Source organism: Lactuca saligna, chromosome 5, assembly GCF_052625555.1.
Source record: "Lactuca saligna cultivar CGN05327 chromosome 5, ASM5262555v1, whole genome shotgun sequence".
NCBI classification, from domain to species: Eukaryota; Viridiplantae; Streptophyta; class Magnoliopsida; order Asterales; family Asteraceae; genus Lactuca; species Lactuca saligna.
Genome location: NC_136421.1, coordinates 106,999,825 through 107,021,027, shown reverse-complemented (window position 1 = coordinate 107,021,027; position 21,203 = coordinate 106,999,825). Strand labels below are relative to the sequence as shown.

The window sequence follows — 21,203 nt, the reverse complement described above, 5'->3', positions numbered from 1 at the left end:
TGGTTCAACAATCTGAGCCATGAGACACGTACATTCATCGTCTGAGGAGTTTTCCTTTTCAAAATCAGATGATTGAGTGATCATCATCTCTTGAGTTGTTGAATAGTTTTGAACCAAACGATAGACATAGAATGGGAGTGACTTTCCAATACCAGTTCTCTCCTTTACATTGAGATTCAACATCCTCTTCTCTTCCTTGTTGAATCCGAGGACTAGTTTTCCTTTCAACTTACTACCAGATGCACCATCACTGGATGCTTGATGTATAGCGGCGATAGGACATTTATTGACAACATCGAGCATATCAAGGTCCATGAACTCAAGAGCTTCCATGGCCTTTGATTTCCATGCAAAAAAGTTATGTTTATCAAATGAATGAATCTTATTGCAAACACAATATGTTTCTAATAACCAATATGTTTATATTGTTTCATTTAACACAATATGTTTATAATAAAATTTATGTTATTTTAATTTCCTAACCTTATATTACATGAGTTTTAACATAATATCTTACATATAATAGTATAAATTCTTATTTCACAAATATATTCTCTTCACATACGATGCATTATATGAACATAGTTAAATACATAATATTAAAAGAGAAAACTTAATTTGCTATCGAGCATTTAGATGTGTTATTGTCAATTCACCAACTGAATCCAATGCTGGCACCGATGAACTAGGGGTGAATTCGAGCAATTTATCTTTGGTGAAAAATGCTGGTTGTTTAGGTGGAGGCAAAGAATTCTCGTTACCGAGCATGAGAACTACTGATGACATAGTAGGCCTATCATCTGCATGATGTTGCACACATAACAAAGCTATGTGCACTATCCGTACTACTTGAAAGTCAACAAATGAGTATCGCAAATGTGAACCAACAAGCTCAAGAGACTTTCCTTCATTGTGGAGCCGCCATGCCTAAATTTTGTCGAAAATAGGAAGTTATTAGCAAAGTTATTGTGCCAGCTAATCGTTTAAAATAGTCAAGCACCTCAGGCCTCTAGTGCTTTATATATAACTTACATGTCCAGTAAGGGTATCATGGTGTTCTTGTTTCGAGAATCCTCGGTTTTTCTTGCCACTCACAATTTCCAACACCAAAACTCCAAAGCTAAAAACGTCTGACTTTACAGAAAAAAGCCCATGTAGTGCATATTCTGGAGAGATGTAACCACTGAAAAGTATTTTGGGAATTTCATTAATGTATGAACAATGTAAATGAAAGCAATACAACGAAATGAGAATTTAGATTATTACTGAGTTCCAACAACTTTGTTCGTGTTGGCTTCAGTCTCGTATCCGCTAAGCCATCTAGCAAGGCCAAAGTCCGATATCTTGGGGTTCATATCATTGTCCAACAAAATATTGGCAGCTTTCAAATCTCTATGGATGATTCGGAGGCGTGAATCTTGATGAAGATATAGAAGTCCTCGAGCAATCCCATTAATAATACCAAAACAAAGAGGCCAATCAAGCATAAAACTTCCAGATTCATCTGTCATATATTATTTATTAAATTAGTTGATTTACAATAGCTTTTAGTATATATGGCAAGTGAATATTGTGTCAAACCAAATATAAACAAGTCGAGGCTTTTGTTCGCCATGTATTCATATATCAGCATTTTTTCATCCCCTAGAATGCAGTATCCGAGAAGTTTCACAAGATTTCGATGTTGTAGTTTGTTAATACATCCAACCTCATTTTTGAATTCATCAATCCCTTGTTTTGAAGTTGACGAGAGTCGTTTTACAGCTATTTCACATCCATCCTCGAGTACACCCTAAAGATTCAACTAATATAGGGTAAACCATCTGTGTTATATGTAATTCTTACTGTTTTTCCGCATATGAAGGATATATATTGCTGTATAATGTATTTACCTTGTAAACAGGACCGAATCCACCTTCACCAAGCTTATTGTTGGGAGAGAAGTTGTTAGTCGATTTAGCAATAATGGAAAGGCTAAAAGGCAACATCTCTTTATCCGAATTTAGACTCTCATTCGTATAGTTATCTTCATGGTCTTGCAATGAAACTATGGATAATGTTAGTTTGTATAGTAAATTCTAGCATTAGACGAAATAAAAAAAAATTGTTTGGCTACCTAGTATAGTCTTGCAAGGTAATTTTCTCTTTCTCCAAGCAACGTACAATGCGAAAATAACACAGATAACTACCAAACCAAGTGTAGATAACATAATTACAATGCTCATTTGTTTGTTCTTTCTTGAGCCATATTCCGTGGTTGTGGGACCTTTAAATCAAATGTTTATAACAATTGATATATAGTCAGAATATTATTCTATACAAATAAACATCTAATCAGCATTTTGTAAATGTAAAAAATAAAACCCAATTTTCAATCTTATATTTAAACTTAATTAAAATTAACACAAATAATTGGTATGTCGTTTACAATTGTAGGAACAAAATTTAACATTTTAATTTTACTAGGGTAGAAGTGTGAAGAATAAAAGTTGAGAATATATATATATATATATATATATATATATATATATATATATATATATATATATATATATATATATATATTATTTCAAAGTTGTAATTTGTAATTTTTAATTAACTTTATATTCAATTGTAGTTTTTAATTTTAATTTCATGCTAATTAATTCTTTAAAAAAATAACAATAATTAACAATAAAATGATAAATGATATGACAACCCATTGAATTGTATATAGTTTATTGGAATATATAGTTTAAAAAATAAAATTATATAGTGAATGAAATACAGAAATGTAGAGTTTAATAAATAAAAATATATAGTGAATGAAATACCTATAATTCATTAAACTCATATAAATTCAATGCATTGTATATAATCTTATTATAGTGATTTTTTAAGCTTAAAATCCAACTAAAAAGATTCTACCAATAGTTAGACCAATTTGGATATCCAATTTTGGACGTCCAATTATACGACTAAAAAGGTTCTACCAACAAGTATTAGCTTCTAGAGACAAAGATACATTCTATGGTTAATGATGTACAGAGTAATAAGGTTTTAATTTTATCTATATTATGTTTTTAACGTTTTCTTTATACTTATTGTAGCAATATGGTTGTTACAACCGTTTAAAAAAAACAAATAAATTTTTAATTTTATTCACATTAGGTCTATAACGTATTTTTGTATATATACAAATATGGTTGTTACACCCGTCTAAAAAAAAAAGTAATAAGGTTTTATTTTTATGCACTTTAGGTTCCTATTTTAAATATTTTTATTTCATCTAACTTTCTTACGATTTATAATAATATTTAATTTGATGGTTTTATTATTTAATTTTTTCATCTTAATCGTCCATTCATTACAACTACGGTTTCAATGAAATGTTAAATAACAATTTTTTGTCATTTGTAAAAAATTAATAATAATAATAATAATAAATAAATAAAAAATAAGATCTTTGAACAAAATTAAAACCTCTATATACGAATGGTTACGCTAAACTTTTTGGTTTCTTACAGTTATAGTACTTGTTTCTGTTGTTCAGTGCTAACAAGAGGGATGGAGAAGAGAAGCCTTACTTGATACATCGGAGGCAGCTATTCTTACGTAAAGCTCCTGAGTTTCATCAGACTCCCGAATATCCATTAGATCATCGAACCATAACAAGCATCCACTTCCACCTCGTCTAATATCTAAATTAGCATACGCCGTACAAGAGCAATTCCTCATGCAAGCTGTTTCACATTCGCCTAGCGTCATGCTCAGATTGTACCACGAATGATTAGTGTCTGGGAATTTTACACCTGAAAGTTTCCGAAAACCATCTGGACTCCCGCAAGCTAATGGGTTAATCCGTTGACATCCACTTGACTGATCTGCGAGGCTCCGTTCTTCCGAGGGCCGTGGTTCAAAACCTTCCAAGCAACTACAATTATGATTCTTATCAAAGTTAACGTTACATCTTCCGTATGAACCACAGATCGCATAACGTGTACATGCATCATCAATTCTTGCACCTGAGTAGAAAGTCCAGTTTTCTGTCCGATTGGCCCAATTCCAGTTACCCATTTTTCCATCAGGAGTCAAACGCAGAATGGACACAAAAGCTTTCGTCAGAAGTTCATATTCATAATACATTTCGTTCTCACTGACAACAAACTGGTGTGTGAATATTGCATTTTCACCTAAATTACGCATGCCATTAAATGTAACACCAGTCCAAGGTCCATACCTTGACTCCGGAATCACATCTCGCTTCACAAAAAATTGTGGATACCCATTTGGATCCACCCGAAAGACATACGGACCAGCAGAAGGGTCGTCATTGCTCTTCCATGAAGTCAAATGTCTGTCTTTTCCTGTTTTCAAGTCAACACCAATTCTCATCCCTGAGAGAAATGTGTCTCCAGGATAATCAAAACTCTGCCAAATTAAATTTTCCTTATCCCTGAGAATAAGATTTCCAGTATCCAAAAGCTGCATTACAAGATCCCTAGACTTGTCTGATCCCGTTGAATTTGATGACCAGATTACGGAGTTGTTACCACTGAGAATTTGTAGTGCACCCTGTGTAAGTTTGAATAAACCAGACGAATCGTTTAGTGGAGTCTCTCGGTTAGCAACCCAAACCACTGTGCGAGTTGATATCTTCTTGAACCATATCCCTACGTATCGTTTCCTTGATGTGCCAAGGCTGAAGAACCCCATTTCAAAATTTTGACCTGCGGAAACAATGGTGTTGCCATCTGTGATGGTTTGATTTGCTGAAATCGTGTCTAAGGATGCACAAGTGATAAAGATTGAGATTAGAACAGTAGAGCATAAGAAGAATATCGTAAGCTTCTCCATGATATGAACTTTTGCTCCTCTCGTATGTGGATTATCTGGGTTTAAGATGTAAATTAAATGACCTGAACTAAAACTAACGTACTGGCGCGGGAATGTTTAAGGTAAAACTCAGATGTCAAGCAATTTAATAAGTTGGGACAAATAGCAACTGTTCCAAGTAACACGCAGTTGACCAACGTTTTCTCAAACACCCTGGCCAGCAATTTAACATGATTAAAACATGAAGGTCCCATGTAGAAAAATCAACGAAAATGCTTGGTCTAGCTAGATGGCCTCAGTTTGACGGGAGTTATGGCCTATGGGATGATAAATGAGTGGAAAAAAAAGGTTTTTAGAATCTTGTTATTCAATATTGGTTGAGAATTTTCGGATGTTAATGTTATTCATTTGTTTTAACTGGTTTTTAATATCTCGTGTTTGGCAATGAGCGTTTGGAAACGTTTGTCTTTAATATCTCGTATTTGGCAATGAGCGTTTGGAAACGTTTGTCTTCTAGTATTTACTTTTTGACAAAACACTTTAGTTTAAATAAAAGGTTTGGTTTGGCAATACGAAACTTAACTTTTAGTTTAAATAAAACCTCCAAATATAAAAGCTATTTCATAGTGTTTAAAAAAACATTATTACATTAATGGTCCTTTAACTTTACAGCATTTCTCTGAAATGATAATTAAAAAGCTTTTTTTCTTGAGATGATCCATACGGAACAAACTTTACATACAAATGGTCTTCACCGTGGATGTCTGTTAGATCGACCCGTTAAGTTGAAATTTTTTTGGATAAAAACTATTTTTGCCATTTTATAAAACTTTATTAATGACCATTTGTAATATTTTACACAAGAACTATCTGGAATATTTTAATTTTAGTCTCTTACTTTTTTTTTGGTTTCTTTTTTCACAAGTTTATTATTATATATTTTTTAAATATATAAATAAATTTTGTTGTCTAGATTTTATCTCAAATATTTAAATTATAATACATAATTAAATATTTTCATTTTCTATTTTTTTTATCTAAAAACATTTGAAGAATAAACAATCTTTTTATTACCTTTTTAATTTTTATATGATGTAATTTTTAACATTTATCTTCATTTTTCTTATATCAATATATTTATTTTTATGTAAAAAACATGATGTGTTATTATAAAAAATACGTTATTATATGAATATTAGTATGTTGCTATTTTATTTTAAAATATAACTATGTGGTTTTGACTTAAAGATAAAAATATATCTCGGTTTTTATATCATAATATAAGTACATTAAATTTTATATTGCTTCAATGTAAAATTTTGATATTCAATTTTAAAAAACTATTCATTTTTATCAAATTTTAAATATATGTCTTAATAAGACATAAACTTTTCAATGCAAATAAAATAAAATAAAATATGTGTTAGCTAATATTTAACTATACTACTACAAATGCTAAGATAACTAACCATATGAATAATATGATATTGATTCTGTTTAATTCATTTTATTTAATAGAAGATAAAAATATTTTATGCATTTATATAAAATGAATTAAATAGGGTTAATGTCATATTAAACGGAATTAAATGAAAATAATATGACATTAAATTCGTTAAAAAATTTATTTTTCATTAAATAAAATGAATTAAACAGAATTTAATGTCATATTATTTATTTTGTTAATTATTTTAGCAAGTGTAGCAGCGAAGTTAACAATTAGCTAACAGAGGTTTTTCACTTCTGCTTTGAAAAGTTTATGTCTTATTAAACAATATATTCAAAAGTTAATAAAACTAAATAATTTTTCAAAATTTTATACCGAAGCAATATAAACTTTACTGTACTTATGTTATGAAATCAAAATTGAAATATATTTTTAATCTTTAACTCAAAACCACATATTTATATTTTTAAAATTAGATAGCAATATACTGTTATTTCAATTATTATGTATTTATTATAATAACACATCATGTTTTTTTCATAAAAATAAATATATTTGTATAAGATAAATGAAGATAAATTTTAAAAATTACATCATATAAAAATTAAAAAGTAATAAAATGATGTTTTTACGCTTCAAGTATTTTTATATGAAAAAATAGACAACAAAAAATTATTTATATATTTAAAAAAGACAATTACACAAATGGTTCATGTTGTTTATTCCCTACTAATTATTTTTGATGTGTTTGGCCCTTGTGGTTTGCAAAAGTTGTACTGGAGAACCTTTTTCATAACTTCGTTAGTTTGTAGTCGTTTGGGGTCATTAATGTGGGGGTATATTCGTTTTTTTATGTTTGGCGCTCATTTAAGATCGAATTAGGCAGTGATACGTCATTAATCTTTCCCTTAATTAATCAGAGTCCAAGAAAAACCCCTTCGTCTCCACTTCACATTATCTTACTGATCATCTACACGACCTTCATCATTCATCCATTGTATCTGATTTTAGGGTTTATCAACTAAAAATGGTAATGTGTATGTGGAATTTACGTGGTCCTTATATGATTGCACCCGACCTTGATAAAGATTATAGTAATTTGTTTAATTTTTTGTTTGGTGTTTTCTTGATCTTTATATTCGAAGCTCATTGATTTTTCTTTTTCAGATGGGTACGAAAATTTCTTCACTTTAAAGATACATCATGATGAATTTTTTACAAAGTACCCAGGAAGAAAGTACGTTGAGGAAGGTTGAAATTCTTTGACTTTGTTGACACTGATATTTTTCAGTTCATGATCTAAATGACATGATTCGTGAGATAGGTATTCTGTGGATGACACAATGTACTATCTGTAACGCCCGCAAATTTTGGCTAGTTAATTTAGAAAAAATAAGCATCAAAAATGACTTTTTAATAGAAGATTATTATAGTGTATTTCACAAGGGTTCCGTACATATAAAGAACGTCGAAATACGAGTTATAACGAAGAAGTTATGACCCGTCGAAATTTTACGGCAAAACCGGCACGACACCAGGAATCGTAAAAAGTGAATTTGCGATAAAATACTTTCTATCCTTGGCGCTCTAAACAAAAGTCATAGTATATGTTAAACCGAGAGATATGGACAAAGCTTAGTCTCTATTCTAAGATTTAACATACTAGTAAACAGCCTAGAAATTCAAATTTTAGATCGATCGATTTTTAGCCAAAATAATCTAAACAAGAAATGAAGATATCGTTAATGGGAGTTAAACGATAAAAAGTCAGTCGAAAACGGAGCTCGTATGCGAAAGATATGGACAAAGCTTAGTCTCTATTCTTCAAGCGCGGCGAATTCGATGCAGATTTGTAAATCTGAGATAGAATAAGAATTGGTCGACGATGTCTAAATGAAAGTTGTAGTACTCGTAAATACCAACGCGTGGATATGAAGAGCATCGACAATAAATCTTGCATGAGAAATATATGGACGAAACTTAGTCTCTACTCCTCAAGCGCGGCGAATTTGATACAATTTTGTAAATCTGAGCTACAATGAGAACTAACCGGCGGGGTCTAAATGAAAATTGTACTAATTGTAAATACCAACACGTGGATATAACGAATGTAGAAAACAGAGCTTGTACACGGAAGATACGGACGAAGTTTAGAGACTACTCTACGATAAAACCCTTATAAATAAAGGGTGAATCATTCATATTTCTCACACCTTTCACCCTCTCTTTATCTCTCTACTTTCTCTCTCTAAGCCCCCTAACCCCCCCCCCCCCCAAGCCTAGGTAAACCTCTAGCGCTCGAAGGAAGCCATGAGGAGCCCGGAGTCCCGAGAAAAATGGACTTTCGGTTCTGAAACGTTGCTCCAAGCGAAGCCCGATTTTTTAGAAAACCCGTTGTAAGTAAGCTACGCCTACGCTATTTTTAATATAGATTTTAATTAATTATGTTATGGGTTATGTAAGTGTTGTTGTAATATCTTTTTAATCATTCGCAATACGGGGAATCTGGTTTGGAGGGCAGCTTGGGTTGCTGGATATAGAAGTGCTATATGCAAAACTCCGATGTTTCAAGTCTGGCCCTTGTCTGTACATAGTGGGTGAAGATTATTGTTTAATGCTTATATAATAGTAATAATAGCTAGACTATTAATTAGTCTCGGTAAAAAGTTAGACTAAACTGTAGTGGTAATGGTACTAGGTTTTGTCGAAGGTGTAACATCCATAAAATTCACAAAAAATTTAAACTTTTTCAATCATATATAAAAAAAAACCACATATCATTGTTTACAAAATGTTTTCAAATCATTTTCCATCAGAGTGTCCCAAAAATCATAACATAAGGATGAGGAGCGATACGGTCACGCCTTCACCTTTCCACGGTCTCCTGAAGTACCTGAAATAGTAAACTGAAAGCTGTAAGCTCGAGGGATTAGTGAGCTACCCCCAAAATACCAACACCACACTGACAATACCATAACAGTAATAATCAATCAATCAATCAACATGCATACTGTGCCATCAGCCTGACTGGACCACCCTACCGGGCTTACAGTCTGTCTGGATCTATCCCGAGCCTTCGGCATGACTGGTCCGCTACGTGGGCCTACAGTCTCCCCGGACCGCTCATAGGGTATGATGGCTTTTAGCACGAAGAAAGACCGCCTCAACCAAACCAACAAGAAAATAACCATGTGCGCATAGCAATCATATACTAGCATTTCAAACATCAAACATATCTATCTCACTGATCACAATCATAGAATTCTACTGTAACTAGAGTACCGGCCTAGCAGGTCACTACCACACCAACCCCTACGGATCATAAAAGCATAACATACTTTCTACCTCGATTCCGAACTAACAATTCATGACCACATGCAACATACCATAACAATAACAATTAAAGGGTCGGCCTTGATGCCGTAGACCCTATCGATATAGTGAGGATAACTCACCTCGCAGATGTCGACTCGGAAGCTAAACTCCAACTCTCGGATCACTCGACACTGAACCCACCACCTATAACTATAGTTCAATGTAACGACCAAAATTTCGAAACAATTAAAACTTTTCAAAACAACCCATTTTAATAACGTTGTTACAAAAAGGTTTTCAATACATTATTTAACAGAGTATTTTCCCAGGTCCATTTCATAAAACACAAACGCGAGGAACGGTACGATCACACCCTTGCCTTGCCACAGACTTCTGAGAACCTGAAAACATAAAACCACAACTGTAAGCCCAAAAGCTTAGTGAGATACCCCCAAAATGCCAACCACATATACGCCCTTCCAGGCCACAACCTTCTGGTCCAAAACATATCGCCTTTCGGCCCATAGCGTAATGCCTTCCGGCCCATAACACATTGCCTTCCGGCCCATAACATATTTCCTTCCGGCCCATAACATATCGCCTTCGGCCCGCAACGTAAAAGCATATATATATATATATCATGACAGAACATAGAACAACCATGCATACCGGGTTACACTCCAGACCAGACAACTATACACATAACATGTAATCATACAACAGTTCACAGTTGGCAATTCGATCAACAGATCACATAACATATCATTACCCTAACCAAGATACCAGCCTAGCCGATCACTAGCATAACATCACCCTACGACTCAGCCAACATAATAACTATGCACATACGCCTTTCTAGGCCATGACCTTCCGGTCCACATCGCATTGCCTTCCGGCCCACAACATGTAATGCCTTCCGGCCCATAATGTAACGCCTTCCGGCCCATATCCCGCAATATCATACAACAGACAATTACCCGGATTTCCATCCGATAAAAGGGTCGGCCTTGGTGCCTTAAACCCTATAGATATAGTGAGGATAACTCACCTCGAAACTGCCGACTGAACAGATAACCCAAGCTGCTCCGATCCCTGATACGATCTCCACCACTGGACAGCCACCAATGCACTGAACTCAAAACCATAATCAACAATTACCAAAATACCCTTGGAAACCACTGGTTAACCCTTGGTCAATTACTAGGTCAAAGTCAACCCCTGACTGACCCTACTCGTCGAGTCAACCCTATGACTCGCCGAGTTCCCATACTCAAAACTTCACTCAATCCGCGACCTAACTCGCCGAGTAGCCCCGAGACTCGCCGAGTCCAACAACTCTGAGTCCACTCGCACACAACTCACCGAGTCATCCCTTGACTCGCCGGTTCTCGACTCAACTAGAAAATATTTGGACTCTTCGACAAGACTCGCTGAGTCCAAGAACAGACTCGCCGAGTCTAAGTCTATCTTCAACCTACTCGCCGAGTTGTTCATCCAACTCGTCGAGTTCCAGCTCATCTTCAAGTAACTCGTCGAGTCCACCCATGTAACTCGCCGAGTACCACCGGTCTGCATCCAAACAGAAGCGTTCTAGACCATGCAATTGATCCAAAACATAGATCTAGCCTCCTACAACTCATCCATCACGTAAAGTGGCAATCTTTACGTGAATCCAAAGAGATCTATGCATTTTTCACATTAGGGCTAAGGTTTGGGACAAGATAGCTTCATCCAACACTCAACACAGGGACTTTCCTGCATTCCAACTCTCCTCCATTCCAGATCTGAGGTAGCAACCTCAGATCTAACCTCTAGATTCCAATATCACCCAAGATAAGCTTCCCTCAAACCCCAAAATGAATAAACAAGATAACAACATCCTAAGAACGAGATATTACCTCAAAAGAACGCCCCAATCTGCAAGGAACTCGAATCCAAGCAAAGCCCCTTGCTCCACACCTTCAAACTTCCAAAATTTCTTCAAGAAATACTTCTCCAAGCCCCAATCCACTCAACAATGGTGCTTCTCCACGATTTTAGGGTTTCAGGGACTCAAAGGGTGATAAAGAGGCTGGGGAGGAAACGTAATGCTCTTTATATAGGGCTCAACCCCGAAAATTAGGGTTTTCTCCACTCAGCACCTACTCGCCGAGTCGGCTATTTAACACGCGACCAAGTCGCGACTCTACTCGCCGAGTCCATCCATGGACTCGCCGAGTCACTCTTTCCCAAATTACACTTTTAGCCCTTCCACTCAACCCTTGCTATTTCGGGATGTTACAATTCTCCCCCACTTAAATTAGGCTTTGCCCCCGAAGCCTACAACAATACAACTCCAAAGATGTTCCCACAACGCGCCATCTGGCCTTAACCGGACCAGGTCCCACAAGGCATACCTGTCGAAAGTCGAACACACTTTCCATTCCCTTACGGTGTCCTGACCACCGTCTCTAACCGGGCACCGGCTGTACCCTCAAATAATCACACTCAATAACCGAGAATTACCCAGGATGCATTACTGCCCCAAATCTCAATAATCACTCGACCCATAAGGGTTAGAAAACCATGGACCATAGGATCCCCGATCCGAATCCCACTCTATCCATTCCGGGACGACTGAGAGACCCATTCTCAATCTCAGAGCAACTCTCACGAGTTCTCCCCTTGCAATCGCATACACATGTTGGACTAGCTCTAACACCCTCAGGTTGGGAAAACCTGATACACTAGTAATATCCTCAAACACTCCCCAGGATAAGCCACTAAAACATACCCCATACCCTGATCAAAATCACACTGAGAGTTCAAGACTCTCTCCCTGCATCCTTTCCGAGCCTCATGGCTCTACACCTGCGGAATTCCATTCGTAACCTCAGCAGGCATCCCAAACCGGATGAGCTCCTATTCCACTACCGCAAACATGCGGCTCAAAAACCATACTCGAATCACTCTAATCATAACTTTGGTCTACCGCTTTCACTTCCGTGAACTTGCACTCCCTCTCGGAGTTACACCTCACTCTCTCTTCCTTTACCAAGGAAACCACTCGACCACATTGTCACTCCGAAAAGTGCCACGGTGCTCGCCCACGCTACACCACCCTTTAGCATGTCCGCTATCCATCCAACACACTCACACTGACTCTCCTCGCAGGGACTCTTAAGCCTATGCACTACCTCAACTAAACAAGACCACTACCCGGGGTCAGACCTCCCAATGTAATCACACTGCAACCTACACAATCCATATCCTTAAACAGATCCAACACCTGCAGAGTCTTCAACATGACTGGACCGTCTTACCAGGCCTTTCAGCCCATTCTGAACCGTTCAACTAGCATTCATCATTCCGGGCTATCACCCCCGGAAATCCTCCCATGCATACCGTTCTAGCCCTTTAGGGGGTTCCGAACTCTAATTCCATCATACATACTCGATCCCGGCCTGCTCCCCGGCTTCCACAATCAAATGCCCTAGGTCTGTATCCCGCCCTGCATGCCCGACACTCGCTCCTATCAGCCTATACTCTGGGCTGATAGAACACTGTTGAATCCCAACAGCTAAGCACTCTAAAATACTCATCGATCTCCCAGAGAGTTCTCCAATTCTCCCCCACTTATAGCACTGATTAACAACCACCGGTCACCATCAGTGACCTTCCAGAACAACCCTGCACAAAGAAAACACTTACACACGGACTGCTTCCCACAAGCATAAACAACCTTAATGAGATTTCACATCAACACTGATTAGCCCGTTCGAAAGAAACTCAAATTGTATCTAACCACTCCTCGGAAAGCCGATGCTACCCGACCTTCAACCCAATGTCGCATCTCCACTAATAACCCTCACGAATGATAACCAACGAAAGCACAAAACACCAAACTATAACCATACCAAACCCTCAGAGAACAATGGTTACCAAGACGAAAAACCCGAAACACAAATCCATAACCATGCCAAACCCTCTAGGATCAACGGATACCAAGACGAAAACCCGAAACACAAATCCATAACCATGCCAAACCCTCAAGGAACAACGGATACCAAGATGAAAACCCGAAACACAAATCCATAACCAAAACCTCAACCCGCAAAACGACAAATACCGCATCAAAAACCACACAAGGATACCAGCACAAACAATACACCACAATAATCGCAAGGTAACATGACATCATGAAAGAAACATACCCGCAGCTGCATCCGGCACTGCTCTGACTTCCTCTGCCGCAAGCTAATAAGCACGACCCTGAGCCCTTGGGGGCTCCGCTCCACCCTGACCTTCTCCTGAAATCCTCAAAGTGGCCGGTGCTGGAGCCTGCACCGGTTCCACGGAAAACTGTGGACAGTTGACCCTCATATGTCCAACCTGATGACAGTGATAGCAAATCCTCAAATCCCGAACCGGCGCTGACCGCCGACAATCCCTCGCATAGTACCCCTCCTTTCCACACTTGCGGCATGCACCACCGGACCTGCAAACTCCGGTGTGACTCCTCCCACACTTCCCACAAGTGTGGCTGCTCAGATCCCCCACCCTGGAATCAACAGTCTTAGACCGTTTCGTTGTCGGCTCCAACTGAACCGGAGCTTGCCTCAGCTCACGCAACTGCAACTCAATCTCTAACTCACGCCGCCTGGCGGCCTCCTACAACTCCAACAATGTCCCGCACCTCTGTGCGGACACAAACTGTCTGATGTCTCTCTTTAGCATACTCAGATATCGGGACATCTGAGGCTGCTCCGAAGCGAACTCAGGGCAAAACATCGCCCTCTCAGTGAACATCCTGGTGATCTCAGTCACCGACTCCGAATCCTACTTTAGCTCAAGGAACTCTTGAGCCAACCTCTCCCTCTCTACCTGCGGAACATAACGACTACTGAACATCTCTCTGAACTGATCCCATGAAACTGCAACCCTCTGCGCATCCGAGTATGACCTCGTGATCAATCTCCATCAATCCTTTGCCCCGAGCCTCAACAAGTTCAGAGCACACCTCACCCTCAGATCAGCAGGGCATGAACACAAGAAGAAACACCCCTCCACTTCCGATAACCATCTCATAGCAACAATCGGGTTCTGAACCCCATCGAAGGTGGGAGGCTCCGTATTATCGAAGTCCCGATACTGAAAATTCCTATCAGCTCCTCCCCCTACCGCTGCTACAGCCACTGTAGCCACCGCGGCAGCCGTCTCCACGAGAGCCGCATAGCGCTCATCAAAATACTCAACCATGGCGGTCTTGATCGACCCAAACAACTCCGGCAACTTAGCCCGGAACAATGCAGCAACCTCATCATGCAGGATCTCGTGAATCCTCGCATCCAACTCGTGCGTACTCATCTGACCGATAACCTCGGGCGGTACTGACCCGTCCGCAACTCCTCATCCTGCACCCGATCCTGGCCCGGATCCGCTTCCAGCATGCCTCAAAATCTCCACACTGAAAATATACTAGAAAACCTCAGACTCTTCCCACTATCCCGGGAACCAACTCTCAACCCAACCCTAGATGTCATGGTTTCCCTGATACGCGTATGGGTCCTGTGCTTTTAGTAGTACGGGCCCATACTACCTTCCACACCTACCCATATTTGTATGAAGTACTACCACAACACTCTAGAGAAACATGCATAACAACGCTCAACCCTCACCACTAGAGGAACACTGAGAATCTCCGATAAGGAAACCTAGGCTACAGGCATCACAATCAGGCAACATTAACATGAATTCCTGAAGATCCCTAGCCTAACTCTAGCATTCTGTTCTATCAAAGCTCAATAAAACAAATGTCATGAATGGTAATTCGGGGTTACTTACTGGCTCCGGCTGATCGTACCTCCGCGTCCTCCTTTTACTTAATTTTAAAACCATTTTAATTTCTCTTTTAAAACCTTCCTCGATTTGAGACTGGAGTCACACAAGTGTTCCTCCAATTCACTCAAACCAAGGCTCTGATACCAACTTGTAACGACCAAAATTTCGAAACAATTAAAACTTTTCAAAACAACCCATTTTAATAACGTTGTTACAAAAAGGTTTTCAATACATTATTTAACAGAGTATTTTCCCAGGTCCATTTCATAAAACACCAACGCGAGGAACGGTACGATCACACCCTTGCCTTGCCACAGACTTCTGAGAACCTGAAAACATAAAACCACAACTGTAAGCCCAAAAGCTTAGTGAGATACCCCCAAAATACCAACCACATATACGCCCTTCCAGGCCACAACCTTCTGGTCCAAAACATATCGCCTTCCGGCCCATAGTGTAATTCCTTCTGGCCCAGAACACATTGCCTTCCAACCCATAACATATTGCCTTCCGGCCCATAACATATCGCCTTCCGGCCCGCAACGTAAAAGCATATATATATATATATATATATATATATATATATATATATATATATATATATATATATATATATATATATATATATATATATATCATGACAGAACATAGAACAACTATGCATACCGGGTTACACTCCAGACCAGACAACTATACACATAACATGTAATCATACAACAGTTCACAGTTAGCAATTCGATCAACAGATCACATAACATATCATTACCCTAACCAAGATACCAGCCTAGCCGATCACTAGCATAACATCACCCTACGACTCAGCCAACATAATAACTATGCACATACGCCTTTCTAGGCCATGACCTTCCGGTCCACATCGCATTGCCTTCCGGCCCACAACATGTAATGCCTTCCGGCCCATAACGTAACGCCTTCCGGCCCATATCCCGCAATATCATACAACAGACAATTACCCGGATTTCCATCCGATAAAAGGGTCGGCCTTGGTGCCTTAAACCCTATAGATATAGTGAGGATAACTCACCTCGAAACTGCCGACTGAACAGATAACCCAAGCTGCTCCGATCCCTGATACGATCTCCACCACTGGACAGCCACCAATGCACTGAACTCAAAACCATAATCAACAATTACCAAAATACCCTTGGAAACCACTGGTTAACCCTTGGTCAATTACTAGGTCAAAGTCAACCCCTGACTGACCCTACTCGTCGAGTCAACCCTATGACTCGCCGAGTTCCCATACTCAAAACTTCACTCAATCCGCGACCTAACTCGCCGAGTAGCCCCGAGACTCGCCGAGTCCAACAACTCTGAGTCCACTCGCACACAACTCACCGAGTCATCCCTTGACTCGCCGGTTCTCGACTCAACTAGAAAATAGTTGGACTCTTCGACAAGACTCGCTGAGTCCAAGAACAGACTCGCCGAGTCTAAGTCTATCTTCAACCTACTCGCCGAGTTGTTCATCCAACTCGTCGAGTTCCAGCTCATCTTCAAGTAACTCGTCGAGTCCACCCATGTAACTCGCCGAGTACCACCGGTCTGCATCCAAACAGAAGCGTTCTAGACCATGCAATTGATCCAAAACATAGATCTAGCCTCCTACAACTCATCCATCACGTAAAGTGGCAATCTTTACGTGAATCCAAAGAGATCTATGCATTTTTCACATTAGGGCTAAGGTTTGGGACAAGATAGCTTCATCCAACACTCAACACAGGGACTTTCCTGCATTCCAACTCTCCTCCATTCCAGATCTGAGGTAGCAACCTCAGATCTAACCTCTAGATTCCAATATCACCCAAGATAAGCTTCCCTCAAACCCCAAAATGAATAAACAAGATAACAACATCCTAAGAACGAGATATTACCTCAAAAGAACGCCCCAATCTGCAAGGAACTCGAATCCAAGCAAAGCCCCTTGCTCCACACCTTCAAACTTCCAAACTTTCTTCAAGAAATACTTCTCCAAGCCCCAATCCACTCAACAATGGTGCTTCTCCACGATTTTAGGGTTTCAAGGACTCAAAGGGTGATAAAGAGGCTGGGGAGGAAACGTAATGCTCTTTATATAGGGCTCAACCCCGAGAATTAGGGTTTTCTCCACTCAGCACCTACTCGACGAGTCCATCTCATTGACTTGCCGAGTCGGCTATTTAACACGCGACCAAGTCGCGACTCTACTCGCCGAGTCCATCCATGGACTCGCCGAGTCACTCTTTCCCAAATTACACTTTTAGCCCTTCCACTCAACCCTTGCTATTTCGGGATGTTACAGTTCAATATACGCATAAGTCTTTAAGCTTGTAAGGTACTCCATAACCCAATAGTCAACCCCTGATCAAGGTCAAAGTCCTCAGTCAAGGTCAACAGTCCATGTTGACCTCAACTCGCTGAGTACACCCAGCTACTCGCTGAGTCCCTTGAAGCACAATCCAACTCGCCAAGTCATCGAGGTGACTCGTCGAGTTCCTTCGAATCCCGATCAGACCTTAAGGCCACCCACTGAGTTCCCTCTCTGCGACTCGACGGATATACTCGCGAACATTATTCTTGGTTAAAACTCATCCGACTCACTGAGTTATTCTTCAACTCGTTGAGTCTCATGACAATCTTCATCGGACTCGCCGAGTTGTTCAACCAACTCGTCGAGTTCAATGGCCATCTTCATGTGGCTCGCCGAGTCGACCCTACGACTCGCCGAGTCCATTCAGTCCTCTTTCCATACAGTTCCATTTTGAGCAATGCAACGGCCCCAAATCACAGATCCAAGCTTCTAGGGCATTCTTATCACGTAAAGTTGCAAACTTTACGTGCATGCATGGCTTTAAAGGATCAAAATGGCAAATCTATGCTATTGATGGGTCTTTATGCACAAAGGGGACCTCAATCACGACTAAAGCTGCAACTTTATGCTTCTAGAATCCAAAGAGAGTCCAAATCTGAAGTTACAACTTCAGATCTAGTCCATAGCTCATCATACCAACTTAATATTCCATGAAAACCGTAAAACTCACCCAATAAGGGAGATCTATAGGGTGAATGACAGATTGGGTACCTTTTGAAGTTGATATCTAAGATGAGTGTTGATTCCCACACTCTAATTGCTTCAATCTCCTTCTCATCCAAGTCTTCTCCCTCCAAGAACTCTCTTTCAAACTTCAACACACACACAAGGCACACACACACGAATAAAGCTCTTAAGGGTTCTTTGGAACTGTATGGAGGTCCAACGGAGGCTAAGGTCCCTTTAAATAGGGGTGCAAACCCCGGGAATTAGGGTTACACTTGCCAGCTCCTACTTGTTGAGTCCCATTATGGACTCGTCGAGTAGGTCACTTAACCCGCAATCCTTCTCACTGCTACTCGACGAGTAGGTAAACCAACTCGTCGAGTAGGGCCTAATCCAAAAACTCATATTAGCAATACATGAGAATCGGGGCGTTACAACTCCCCCCCACTTGAACTAGACTTCGCCCTCGAAGTCCGCTGGAATAAACAATGTCGGGTAATGCTCGCGCATCTCCGCTTTCGGCTCGCATGTCCATTCGGATTCTTTCCGATGTTCCCATTGTACCTTTACCAAAGGTATTTCCTTGTTCCGTAGAATCTTCTTCTTCCTTTCCAAAATTGCCACAGGCCTTTCCACATAGTTCAGGCGCTCATCGACCAGAATGTCATCCAACGATACCACTACCTCCTGGTCCATAATGCATTTTCGCAATTGCAAAACATGAAATGTGATGTGGATCCGGCTAAGCTCCTCTAGAAGCTCTAGCCTATAAGCCACCCTGCCAACCCTAGCAATAATACTGAACGGATCGATGTAACAGGGACCCAAATTTTCCCCTCTTCCTGAAGTGGATAACACCCTTCTAGGGTGAGATCTTCAGAAGAACCATGTCACCCTCCTGAAATTCCATCTCAGATCGGCGTCGGTCGGCATAACTTTTCTGCTGGCTTTGAGCGGTCTGCAGTCGTTGCCTAATCTGTGGTATCATTTCGGTAGTTTGCAGAACTACCTCTGTCTGACCCATCACTTTGTGCCCAACCTCACCCCAACAGACTGGGGTCCTACACTTTCGCCCATACAACAGCTCGAAACGCAGGGCGCCAATACTGGTTGTAGGCGAACTCTAGAAGCGATAGGTGGGAATCCCAACTTCCACCGAAATCAATAATGCATGCCCTCAACATATCCTCGAGGTTCTGAATGATCCGCTCACTCTGCCTATCAGTTTGCGGATGGAACGCTGTACTAAAATGCAGTCGTGTACCCAGTTCCTCATGGAACTTCTGCCAAAAATGGGATGTAAACCTGACACCTTGATCGGAAACGATAGAAACTGGAACCCCATGGCGAGAGACAATCTCTCTGACATACACATCGGCCAACTTCTCTACCGACGAACTCTCCCGTATGGCTAGGAAATGGGCACTCTTGATCAATCGATCCACGATGACCCATATAGCATCGAACCCCCTTGCTGTCTTTGGCAACTTCATGATGAAATCCATTGCGATCCTTTCCCATTTCTACATCAAAATCTCCAAAGGCTGTAACTTACCATGCAGTCTCTGATGCTCGGCCTTGACCATCCTACAAGTCAAGCACGTCTCAACAAACCAAGCGATATCTCGCTTCATACCAGGCCACCAATAACTCGAACTCAAATCACGGTACATCTTGGTGGCTCCTAGGTGAATCGAAAAACGAGACTTATGAGCTTCCTCCATCACTGTCTGTCGGACCCCTCCAGACATTGGAACCCAAACCCAACTGTAACGGGTCAACAATCCATGGCTATCCTGAACAAACCGGGCGTTTTCGCCCTTAATCCTCTCCAACTTCTGGTTCTCAAGCCTCATGCCCTCAATCTGGGCATCTCTGATCAAACCCACCAGTGGGGAATCCAATGCTATCCTCATACAACTGACTGGGGTCGAGGACCCAGCTGACTTGCAGCGCAGAGCATCTGCAACCACATTCGCTTTACCAGGGTGGTAAAGGATCTCGCAATCATATTCCTCGACCACATCCAGCCATGTGCGCTGCCTCATGTTCAGGTTCGGCTGATCCATGATGTGTCTCAAACTCTTGTGATCCATGTATATAGTAAAACGGACCCCGTATAGATAGTGTCTCCAAATCTTGAGAGCGAAAAGCACCGCTCCCAACTCAAGATTGTGAGTAGGGTATCTCGTCTCATGCGGCTTTAGCTATCGCGACCCGTAGGCTACCACTCGTCCCCTCTGCATTAGGACTTCCCCAAGCCTGTGATGGATGCATCACAAAGTACCACAAAATCCTCCATTCCCTCGGGGAGTGTCAACACCGGCGCCTCGCATACACACTGTTGGAGGGTCTCAAACACCCTCTGCTACTCAGGGCCCCACCTAACATCCACCCCCTTCCTCGTTAGACGAATGACGGGTACGACAATCTTGGAGAAATCACGAATGAATCTCCGATAATACCCTCGAAAACTCAAGAAACTCCTGATGTATGAGGTATATTTCGGAGTCTCCCACTACATTACCTCCTCCACCTTAGTTGGATTGACCAAAATCCCTCCTGGTTAACTAGATGTCCGAGGAACCGGACCTCTTGTAACCAAAACTCACATATCGAGAACTTGGCATACAACCGTTCTCACCTCGGAACCCCTAGCAGCTCCTTAAGATGCTCCTCATGCTGCTCTCGAGTCTTGGAATACACCAAGATATCATCTATTGTCACACCCCAAAACCAAGAATGACGGAAACGTTCTGGGGCGGAGGA

At 40.4% G+C, this 21,203-nt stretch overlaps 1 protein-coding gene across 2 annotated transcripts; it reads right to left on the bottom strand.

Annotated features, from left to right (window-relative positions):
• Positions 1-459: 459 nt before the first annotated feature.
• Positions 460-4,953, bottom strand: LOC145048938 (G-type lectin S-receptor-like serine/threonine-protein kinase At4g27290). Of its 2 annotated transcripts, none has more exons than XM_078997589.1 (7): positions 3,567-4,953; positions 2,117-2,266; positions 1,893-2,035; positions 1,582-1,792; positions 1,267-1,504; positions 1,033-1,183; positions 460-927 (listed from the first exon to the last, which is right to left on the bottom strand). In XM_078997589.1, exons 1-7 carry the CDS (start codon positions 4,834-4,836, stop codon positions 622-624), a joined length of 2,469 nt encoding a protein of 822 aa, XP_078853715.1. In that variant the 5' UTR covers positions 4,837-4,953; the 3' UTR covers positions 460-621. The 2 variants fall into 2 exon arrangements, with proteins under 2 accessions (XP_078853715.1, XP_078853714.1); XM_078997588.1 differs by having other exon boundaries at positions 461-927; positions 1,893-2,047.
• Positions 4,954-21,203: the final 16,250 nt, after the last annotated feature.